Source organism: Ctenopharyngodon idella, chromosome 13 (assembly GCF_019924925.1).
Source record: "Ctenopharyngodon idella isolate HZGC_01 chromosome 13, HZGC01, whole genome shotgun sequence".
Taxonomy (NCBI): Eukaryota; Metazoa; Chordata; class Actinopteri; order Cypriniformes; family Xenocyprididae; genus Ctenopharyngodon; species Ctenopharyngodon idella.
The window spans coordinates 30,209,606-30,221,075 of record NC_067232.1 but is presented as its reverse complement, the minus strand read 5'-3'; the positions used below and the strand labels follow the sequence as shown (position 1 = coordinate 30,221,075).

Here is an 11,470-nt window from a genome sequence, read left to right as displayed (position 1 = left end):
AGAAAAAAAAAAAAGGAGAAAGCCCTGATCTTGACATTTGGACACTTTGGCACCTCTGTTAAGGCAGTGGTGCCCTTCTTACTAACTACTGAAGTCAGAAAAGTTTGGCATGCTCCCTTTGGTTGGTTGTTCCCAATGAGCCCTTTAGGCCAGAATATGTTTTGCTTGGGGCACTGGTTTTAGGGAACAGAGCCACTGTGCCACTTCTGCTCAAGTCACCTAGGATGCGCTTAGGTGTCTACATGCTTTTTGACTTTGGCTAGTTCTTCATAGTCTCTTAATGTTATGCTCACTCTGTTTGTGCACATTCACAACCTAGTGGGCAGGCACTACTTTAGCATGGTGTACGGGTATTGTGTTCCCCATAGCGTCAATACCATGACTCAGCATCAAACTTCCACTTTGAAAGGGAAAGTCTTAGATTGCATATGCAACTTGGTTGCCTGAGAAGGGAAACAAGAAGAACAACATATTTCAGGGCGTCTGCATGTTTTCTTCAGATTAAAGAGTTGATGACGTGTAACTTAGATGGCCTTTAATGTGTACAGGAGCTCTGTGTGTGACGTCATTGACTGTTGTCTGCTAATAGATGGGCGTGAATTAGTTAACCCTTTCCTGAGTCCTTAACATCTGGAGAAGTGGACACCATCTCTACCCTGCCCCAGCTACAACCTGCCGCAGAAAATCATCAGTGAGGGAGGCAAACAGGAGAAAGGGATGTATTGCAGTTTGCCCAAAATAACTCTCATTAACCAGGCTCTATACCTCCAGGAAGTCGCAGGGGAGCCCTGGTAAATAATTGGGAAGAGTGGCAAATAAAAGAATAGGATACTTATGTGATCTGCCCATAACTCTTCTTTACCAAGCTCATACCCTGACTTGAGTAAAGGCACTCTCCAGAGACCCGCTATAGCTAGCAAACTCCAGTTCTTGAAACATGGATCGTTCTAGAAGAGGTTAATTAAAGCATCCATCCAAAGGGGAGCATATATCCCTACTTCGAAACCGAACAAAAAGTTGGGGAGGGAGGTAAACAAAGGAAAGGGACACTTGTGGACTGCCCACCATAATTTTGTTTACAATCGATTCATCACTCTATTTGAGTGGGTTCTTTTAATAATAGTGTAAACATGGCCATTATTACTCTGTTACCTAAGCCTAATAAAGATTTGTCTTAGTGTGGGAATTATAGACCACTGTCTCTTTTAAATAGTGATGTGAAACTGTTTGCCAAAATTTTGGGCTCCCGTTGAGATGCATTCATGACTAAATTAGTGTATAATAATTAGACTAGTTTCATTAGGACTCACCTTGCAACTGAAAATGTTCATTGTTTATTGCATGTTATTCATGTGGCTAGTGGAATGGACATATTGTGCACAACTATAGATGCTGAGAAAGCCTTTGACAGGCTTGAACGGCATTACCTTTGCTCAGTATTGGTACGACTTGGTTTAGGCAGAGATTATATTAATATGGTCAAAATGTTACTCGCCAATCCTTCCGTTTTGGTCATGACAGTAGGCATTAGCTCTCCACAGTTTTCAGTTTTAAATGGGACACATCAGGGATGCCCTCTCTCGCTACCCTTGTTTGCACTTTCTCTTGAGCCTTTTGCCAGAAAATTCGTCGACATACCTTGGTGAAACCAGTTACTTTTAGCAGCACTTCTCATAGGATTACATTATATGCAGATGACAATCTATTATATGTAGGGGCTGGGTATCGAGAACTGGTTTCATTTTAGAACCTAATCATGGCCGCCACACCAGAGACTCATCACACCAGAGTCTCTTCTCTTCAGTGTCTCTTCACTTCATGGCCACCAAGCCAGAGTCTCTTCATGTCAGAATCTCTTCACGTCATGGCCATCATGCCTGAGTCTCTTCACGCCAGAGTCTCTTCACATCATGGCCGTCACACCAGAGTCTTGTCATGCTAGAGTCTCTTCATGTCAGAGTCTCTTTACGTCATGGCCATCATGCCTGAGTCTCTTCACGCCAGAGTCTCTTCACATCATGGCCGTCACACCAGAGTCTTGTCATGCTAGAGTGACTTCATGTCAGAGTCTCTTTACGTCATGGCCGTCATGCCAGAATCTCTTCACGTCATGGCCATCATGCCTGAGTCTCTTTACGCCAGAGTCTCTTCACATCATGGCCGTCACACCAGAGTCTTGTCATGCTAGAGTGACTTCACATCAGAGTCTCTTCACGTCATGGCCGTCACACCAGTCTCGTCACGCTAGAGTCTCTTCATGCCAGAGTCTCATCACATCATGGCCGCCACTCCAGAGTCTCGTCACATCATGGCCGCCACGCCACAGTCTCTTTACCCCAGAGTCGCGTCATGTCGTGGTCTCAGTGCCGCCAAGGTGGTCTTAGCACCTCCAAGTCCAGTGGTTCCACAGTTACTACCACTATCATCTGTGCTGTATGTGATGGCTACCAACTCAATCAGTCTACACAGCATAGGACAAGGGATTGCTGTGTGTTTATTGTCACTGAAACATGGCTAAAAAGATAGCTCGCGTAGCCAGACCTATCTATCGCAGCTTTCATTGGCGAAGGACCGTTCAGCCAACGGTCTGTGGGCATGACGTCCGAGGCTGAGACTAGCTAAAAGACAACATTCCGGACTCCGCCATTCAGCTGCACGGGCTAACCTGCTACCAAGTGGATAGAGATTCAACACTGTCTGGTAAGACTCGCAGAGGTGGCTTGTGTGTGTATGTAGGGAAGTGGGTTATGTCGGCCCACTCCCTGGATGTGTTATGGTCCAAGATGGAAAAATAAAAATGATGCCCCAACTCGCAAAGCACTATGCTGCAAAAAAATGGTGTTTTATTTATATAGAGGTGCGCAGTATATACAAGAACTGTATAAAAATAATCAACTCTTCCACCAGCAAAAACAAAAATAAATAAATAAACAAAATGCTAACACATATCCACAATACACGGTTTCACAGGTTGAATCGTTCTCCCTCTTTACAGTGTATATTTTTGCTGTGTACATTTCCACTTGTGCAAACGCCAAGGATATGCTTCTCGAACTGTACAGCTCTATCAGCGAACAACAAATAAACAACCCTGATATCTTTTTCATCATAGCTGGTGACTTCAACTATGCAAACTTTTAAAAACAGTGTTGCTGAAGTTTTACCAACATGTGAACTTTGCAACTAGGGAAAACACATGGGACTTTGTTTATACAACAGAGAAAAATGCATACAAGGCTGTACCTCACCCCCACCTGGGGTACTCGGCTCACATCTCTGTTAGGCTAATTCCAGCATACAAACTACTTCTCAAACTTGCAAAACTGGTTCAAAAACATCACAGTGTGGCCAGATGATGCTACCTCAGCACTGCAGGACTGCTTTCAGCACACAGACAGGAACATGTTTAGAGAGGCGTAAGTGCATAGATGATGTGTCAACAAGACCTTCACCACACGTGCCAACCAGAAGCCATGGATGACAGCAGAGGTTCATGGACTGCTAAAAATCTGAGATGAGGCATTCAGATCAGGAGATAAAGCAGCTCTAAAAACAGCAAGAATCAATCTGTACCTTGGCATCAAGAAGGCAAAACAACAGTAAGCTCAAAAAAAAAAAAAAAAAAAAATCAACAAACACTTCAGTGACAGTAAAGACACTCGGACCCTGTGGAAAGCCATTCAGACCATCACCACAGGCCTGTGATGATGACACATCCCTCCCAGATCCCAGAAACTACCCACATCTCCCAACAACCAGGTGCTCTGTTTGCCCCCAGCCAACGTAAGGAAGACTCTGTCCAGGATTAACCCACAAAAGGCTGCGGGCCCTGACAATGTAGCACACGTGACCTACAATATACATAAACCACTTTCTAATGCCAGATCAGAAGTCTACGTTCGCTCTTGAGGCAGCATTGCAGCAAGACAAGGGAAATAATGACAGAAGACAGAATTATAATTGAAAAGGTAAGTATTTTTTTCTGTTGTATTTCTTGTATTAAATTGTTTTGTTGGGGAAAAAAAACCAACAACTGGAAAAAACCCAAAATGACAGCAAAAAAATAAATAAATAAATAAAACAGAAAAAACAACAATAAAATTCACAAAAGAACCCTTTTTGTTTAACTCTTCAAATAAAGCTTTTTACTCCTATAATGACTCTTTGTGTGTTATTTAATTCTGTAGTTATTTATATAATATTTATATATATATTTTATATTTTATTATATTATAGTAGTTTAGTTATTTAATTAGTCTGTTATTCTTTAATTAGCTTTAGTATTCTTAAATTTACTCAGTTTAATTTCTAATTGGTTTGTTTAGCTATATACCTTTAAACAACCTTTTCTTTTTTCCCATATAAAGGTAACCAATTCAATAACCCTTGTGTTTTCTTTTCAGAACAATTTCAAATAATAATAAAAAAAAAAAAATAACAGCAAATGGGACAATGTTCAAGAAAAATGGACTCTGATTCTGTGTCATCGGACTTTTCAATGAATTGTCTTTGAAGGAAATGACTCAAGCAAATTAAACAGGAGTTTAGCTCAGTTCAGTGTCCTGTTTCAGTGTTCAGTTGAAGAACACAGATACGCAACTCCAAGATGAAAAAAATGGAAAAAAAAGAGGAAAAAAGGAAAAAATAGTTCTTGTTCACAGAATACGTGTGATCCTACCACTTCGAAGAAACAATGAAATGTTGTCCAAGCTCGGGAAAACCAGGTTGCCCGCCAGTTTCCACCAATGTTGAGCACTCCTCGTTGATGGCAGAAACAGTTCTAACTCAGAACTCCAAGAAACTCCTCGTTCAATTTCAAAGAAAGATGTAGAAAGACCGGAACATCAAGATAGAGAAAAGGGAAGGAGGACAAAAAAAAAACCCAACCTTGCAAAGACAAGGCAGAAAAATCACAATTAATTCCCATTTAACGGCATTAACATTTCAAATTATCATTTTCAGCACAATAAATGCTCTAAAATGCATCAATACACATTTCAACACTTATTTCTTTCATCACATTTCTTAACATAAATATAACTATATTAATGAAGAATAACGTCTTAAGAGTGACGTATGTGCACTCAATTAGCTTGTAGCTCATAGCACATGGCCCGCACGGTTAGCAAAAACTCCACGTGAGCTACGTTACACTCATCACACTCATAAAGTTAGAAAACGGACATAAACACTTTTAAACCGCAAATAAACAGCTAATTTAGGTGATAAATTCACATATGAACTCATTTCTCAACATGTTTCACAAAAAACATACATCACAGTATCATTTAAGAACACCTGACTTACAAAAGACTGGAAAAATGCAGAAATCATAACAAAATATGGTGATTTATGAGCTCACTTGCCAAGGATTAATCGACAAAGATCAGAAATAATATCGATGTATCAAGGAAATCTGCTCTATGCAGTTTTCGTCGGAAGAATCAGCACAACTTCTCACTTAATCCTTAAAGTCAATACAAACGCAATTAGAACCACTTAAATAACATTTTCCTGTTAACAATGTTTCAAACTATGCATTTCAATAATTAATCTAGCATTTCTCACTTACTTTGTGGACTTTAGAACCGCGATTAACATGCATCACAGCTCAAGCGGCCATTTCACTTCACTCCGTGACGAGAGACTGTTCACCTCTACTCAGCGCGAGAGATGACGCAACACACTAAGGGCGGAGCTATTCTTAATTGTTTAATTTAACTGTTAAATTGTTTACGTGTGCATTTTAAATTTCTTTCTCCTTTTTTATAGGTTTGACATGGGCTATAGTAACCTAGGTTACCCGGCCATGTACTGAGAGACTTGCTGCACAGCTGACAGGTGTATCCTAACAGATATCTTCAACACCTCACTGAACCAGGCAGTCATCCCCATGTGTCTTAAATCCACCACCATAATTCCAGTACTAAAGAAGTCACCTCTGTCATGCCTGAATGACTATTGTACCATAGCACTGACCCCAATCAATGACCCCAAGTGCTTTGAGAGGATAGTCATGTATCACATCAAGTCCTGACTCCCAAACACACTGGACCCATTCCAGATTGCATACCTTCCAAACCGTTCTATGAACAATGCAATTTCCTCCACCCTCTACCTGGCTCTTACCCACCTAGAACAGAAAGAAATGATAACAATAAACAGAAAATGCTGTTTATCGACTTCAGCTCAGCATTCAACACAATAATCCATCAGCAGCTTATCAACAATTTTGACTCGCTGGGCCTCAACTCGTCCCTCTGTAACTGAATCCTGGACTTTTTAACTAGAAGACCTCAGGCAGTCCATGTCAGTCGCAATACCTCAAGCACTACAACACTGAGCACAGGGGCCCTACAGGGTCGTGTGCTCAGCCCGCTGCTCTTCACACTGCTGTCCCACGACAGCACTTCCAAATTCAGCTCCAACCACATCTAGTTTGTGGATGACACAACTGTGGTAGGCCTCATCAGCAAAAATGACGAAACACACTACAGAGAGGAAGTGGCACAGCTGGCTGAATGGTGTGGTTCAAACAACCTGTCCCTCAATGTGGGGAAGACAAAGGAGGTTGTGATGGACTTCAGGAGAAACACCCCCCACTGACGATCAGCAACTCGACAGTGGAGAGAGTCAGCAGCACTAAATTTCTAGGAGTGCACATCACAGAGGATCTCACCTGGACCACCAAAACCACGTCACTCTCCAAGAAGGCCCAACAGCGCCTACACTTTCTCCGCCGGCTGAAAAGAGCAAGTCTCCTTCCACCCATCCTCACCACATTCTACAAGGGCAGATTGAGAGTCACTGTCTGGTATAATAACTGCAGTGCCACAGACTGCAAGACCCTACAGTGGACAGTGAACACAGCTGCAAAGATCATCGTTGCCCCTCTCCCCTCCATCCTGGACATTTTTCTTGCACAAAGCTCCAGCAAAGCTACCAGTATCATGAAGGACCCCACTCATTCATCGTACAGTCTCTTCCAGCTCCTGCCATCAAGAAGACGGTACCAGGTTATCAAAGCCCTCTCTGTCAGACTGCTCAACAGCTTCCCCCCCCAGGCTGTCAGAGTCCTCAACTCCAGTCACCCCACCCCTCGCTGAAACCTCATCCATGACCCTACCTCCCGAAACTACTTGTATAAGTACTTGTACAGTTTTTCTTAGATTATGTGTATGTGTAGTGAACTATGTATAGTATATGTATAATCAGATTACCTCTCTCAACGCAGGGTTAGTTGTAACACACGTTTTAAATACTTCCACAAGACCTTCCGCAAGATCTGCAAGTGATTTTGCTTTAATTTTGGTTAACCATGCAGCCCTACATGGAGTCTCTTTAGACTGAATGATTTTTATCTAGAAAAAAAGGGGTGCTTTTATCAGGTCGAGAGCAAAATGGCTTGAGTTTGGAGAGAATTCTGCATATTTTTTGGCCTAAAGAAGAAACATGGCAACAATAAGAATTTCTTCTTTATACATTTGACTAATGACACTTGTTTGAAGTCTTCTCATGTTTTTAAGTTTTATCAAAAACTATATACCTCTTTATTTGACCCTCATGCTACATCTTTATTCTTTCATAAGGTTCAGTCTGTGATTCCCAAAATTAATGAGAACAACAGAGAGCTTTGTGAGAAACATTTTACTATGTATGCTCTTTATAATATAGCAAAAAGAATGCCAAATAATAAATCTCCAGGGCCTGACCGCTTACCTTTTGAGCTCTTTAAAGTCTTTTGGGATATAGGTGCTCTTTTATGGTCTTGATGACGTTACGTTTTGTCACCTGACCTCCGTCGGCCAATAGAATCGGTGTGATTTCACACATGCTTCAGGCACCAATGCACGCTGAAAGCGTTCCCATAGCATCAACAACCATGATGCAGCGTTGAGGTCCCTTGAAGTGGAACATTCTGTTTTATGGGAATGAATGAATAATAAACCATGAATCTAAAACCTTGTTGGGTTCGAGTACACATAGCCTACTAGGGTTCAAAGGCCAAATTTGTGGCCGGGTATTGTATGCATTGTGTAACCACAATGCATTAAGATGCTTGGAAAGTTCTTGGTATGAATAAATAACCTTATTTTCATTTACAGTAGCAAACAATTAAACGGTAAAGTAAAACTCTAATTTGCAAGTACTGCCTATTGGCTTATGATAATAGTGTTCTCACTGTAAAATAAAACACAGTAAATTCCAAATAGTGTATTTTTATTTACAGTAATAGTGTTTTAACTTTAATTTCCAAATTTTTAATGTAAACTAGAAACTTTAATACTGTATTTTAAGTTACAGAGAAAAAAATAGAGATCAGGATTCTCCCACAATTCTGATCAGACAACTAAATAAAATATCATGCAGTTTACTAGAGGTTCTGACAAAATGTTAATTTCTGCAGTCTATTTAAAATGTTTAAATGATTTTAATTATTATTATTATTATTATTATTTTTTTTTTTTTAAATGGTTTGAATGAATGATTCAGTGACTTCATTTGTTTCATTACTGGATGAATCTTTTTTTTTTTTTTTTTGAAAGAAACTTTTGAATGAACAGTTCAATGACAAATAGCAGTGGAGTATTTGATACAGTCTTTATTTGAAATGTCATTACCCTCACAATTGCTGTTTTTTAAGCATCAAATGTGCGGCACCCATCCAGTGCCATTATATGGACTCAAAGAGATGGATTATTTTCCTAAAAAAACATTTTGTGTTTATCTAAAGAAAGAAAGTCATATGCATCGGTGATGGCATGAGGGTGAGTAAATGATGATATAACTATCATTTTTGGGTGAACTATCCCTTTAAAGCTAAATACACCCACCAAGTTTCAAGTGGTGCCCACTGTAGAGCCAAATGATCTCCAGCTCTGCCTCTGTGGAGCTCAAGGGTGGAGCTTAACCTGTTTAATGGGTGGAGAGATAGGGATATGGTGTGGTTGGAGGATGCAGCTCCACCCATCATGCCCACAGCAGGTCGAGAGAGGGGGAGCTGGAGCTCCAGAGAGGGGGAGCTGGAGGTTATACTCCACCCATGGCTCTGCAGTGAGTAACCTCTCCCAAGTTTCATTTCTCAAAAAGCCTCCACCCACAGAGCTTAAGTCAGACTCACACACACACAAGGGCTCAGTTCGAGAGAAGATGGGTCTCTGTAAGTATCCTTATCATTTAACTGCAGGATCTTAATGTTGGTTTATCAGCATTAACAGAAATCTTACCCTTATTTTCTCATTTATATTAGTGATGCTGATCGCAGCTGGTGCTGGAGCAGGTAAAATCTAACAAAATCACCAAACAAACAACTGTAATTTAATAATCTAAAATTAAAAATACTGAAATAGTCAAAGTCATACTTGTCAAAATAATTTTTAGTGGTATTTAATGATCTTTATAACGATGTTCATCAGTTAGTTAACACTGTGTTTTAGCCGGTGCAGTTGCTGCTGCTCCAGTTGTTCTGGCGACTGTGGGTTTCACTAGCGCCGGGATCGCCGCAGGCTCTTACGCGGCATCACTAATGTCAGCTGCCGCTGTGGCGAATGGAGGGGGGGTCGCAGCCGGATCAATGGTTGCAGTTCTTCAAGCCGCTGGTAATGCAGATGTCAGGATTGTGGAAGATGATGTACAATAAAGTCAATAGGAAGATATATGCATTCAATATTTAATTTTTATAACTTGCACAAACACTCCTTGTGGGCTCTGAAACAACTGTTTTGTCTTTAGGTGCGGCTGGAATCCCAATTGTGGGTCAGGCAGCTGTGGGCGCTGCAGGGGCCACTGTGGGCACAGTTTTGGGGATCCTTATTTGAGCTGACCATGAGCTGAGCTGAGCCAGACATATTCTGTTTCTGTTGAATATACAAATAAAATTTTCTTCATTATCACACAGTCTCTTTTGTAATGTTTTTAGTCAGCATCTCTTTACATTGCTCTGCTTACATAAAGTGTGTGTGTGTGTGTGTGTGTGTGTGTGTGTGTGTGTGTGTGTGTGTGTGTGTGTGTACTTAGAAATTGAAGGGGAAAAACAATACAGAAATACAGACCTATATGTAATAAACCTGTTTTTGAAAATTAAATTTTTTATTTTGCAAATATATTTTTAAACATTTCAAAATACACCAAAAATGGCAAAATATATTTACTATATATATTTACATAAATATATTTTCTACCAATATCTTTTTTGGCCACTTATTTTATATTTTTGAAAAAAAAAAAAAAAAAAAAAAAAATAATATATATATATATATATATAATATTTAAAAGCATTTAAGAATATATCTTGCCCTCCATATATTTCAATCCAAGAAAAAAAAAAACATTCACATATGTCACATTTGAAGAAAAACTTTATTTGTTGTCTATAAAACATACTTTACAATGTAAAAAAAAAAAAAAAAAAAAAAAAAAAAAAAAAGGTTCAGGAATAGTTTGAGGAACACGACAAAGAGCTCAAGGTGTTTAAGCAGTTGGTTTTAACGTTGTGTGTTTTAGAATGTAATTCTTCACATTTTAAATGGTGGATACAAAATTTAGTTTTGATTCTCTAGTAGGCTATTTCATCCACATTTGCATTTAGCCTATGCAGACCACTGTAAGTCTGGAAATATGTTCCCTTTCAAAAGCTACTCTCAGTGCTGCGCTGATTTAGAGCTATCGGAAAACATCTTGTTTTTTGTAAATAACTTTGGCAAACACGCCAAGAATTTGGCCTAAATAACCTCTGATGACGTCATCGGAATGTGCACATCAGAGGCTATAAACAGAGGTGTGACAGGTGCTCTTTCAGGTTACTCAAACTATACCCTTTTGTTTATGAGTTAGTTTTGTCAAGCAGGAATAAAGCCCAGTTCCACTTCTGATGCTCACGTGTCCACTGTTGGCTCTTTCGGCGGTGGACAGGGGTCAGCATGGGCACCCTGACTGGTCTGCAGCTATGCAGCTCCATACACAACAAACTGATGCGCTGTGTATTCTGACACCTTTCTATCAGAACCAGCATTAACTTCTGGAGCAGTTTGAGCTACAGTAGCTCGTCTGTTGGATCGGACCACACGGGCCAGCCTTCGCTCCCCACATGCATCAATGAGCCTCGGCCACCCATGACCCTGTCGCCGGTTCACCACTGTTCCTTCCTTGGAGCACTTTTGATAGATACTGACCACTGCAGACCGGGAACACCCCACAAGAGCTGCAGTTTTGGAGATGCTCTGACCCAGTCGTCTAGCCATCACAATTTGGCTCTTGTCAAACTCGCTCAAATCCTTACGCTTGCTCATTTTTCCTGCTTCTAACACATCAACTTTGAGGACAAAATGTTCACTTGCTGCCTAATATATCCCACCCACTAACAGGTGCCGTGATGAAGAGATAATCAGTGTGATTCACTTCACTGTCAGTGCTCATAATGTCATGCCTGATCGGTGTACATAGGCCTATAGTAGAATGTCTAAAGTAAACA

The 11,470-nt window shown here is 40.4% G+C and overlaps 1 protein-coding gene across 1 annotated transcript; it reads left to right on the top strand.

The window, feature by feature from the left end:
• Positions 1-9,027: 9,027 nt before the first annotated feature.
• LOC127524397 (interferon alpha-inducible protein 27-like protein 2A) lies at positions 9,028-9,893 on the top strand. The gene is made up of 4 exons (XM_051915840.1): positions 9,028-9,160; positions 9,251-9,280; positions 9,438-9,599; positions 9,733-9,893. The coding sequence occupies exons 1-4, from the start codon at positions 9,151-9,153 to the stop codon at positions 9,816-9,818; spliced, it is 288 nt and encodes a 95-aa protein (XP_051771800.1). The 5' UTR covers positions 9,028-9,150; the 3' UTR covers positions 9,819-9,893.
• Positions 9,894-11,470: the final 1,577 nt, after the last annotated feature.

What these genes read in the sequence shown, in the direction of transcription:
- LOC127524397 (XM_051915840.1), top strand. An exon ending in CGCAGCTGGTGCTGGAGCAG is followed by an intron (nt 9,281 to 9,437) that starts GTAAAATCTAAC and finishes ACTGTGTTTTAG; the next exon opens with CCGGTGCAGTTGCTGCTGCT. An exon ending in TGCAGTTCTTCAAGCCGCTG is followed by an intron (nt 9,600 to 9,732) that starts GTAATGCAGATG and finishes TTTTGTCTTTAG; the next exon opens with GTGCGGCTGGAATCCCAATT.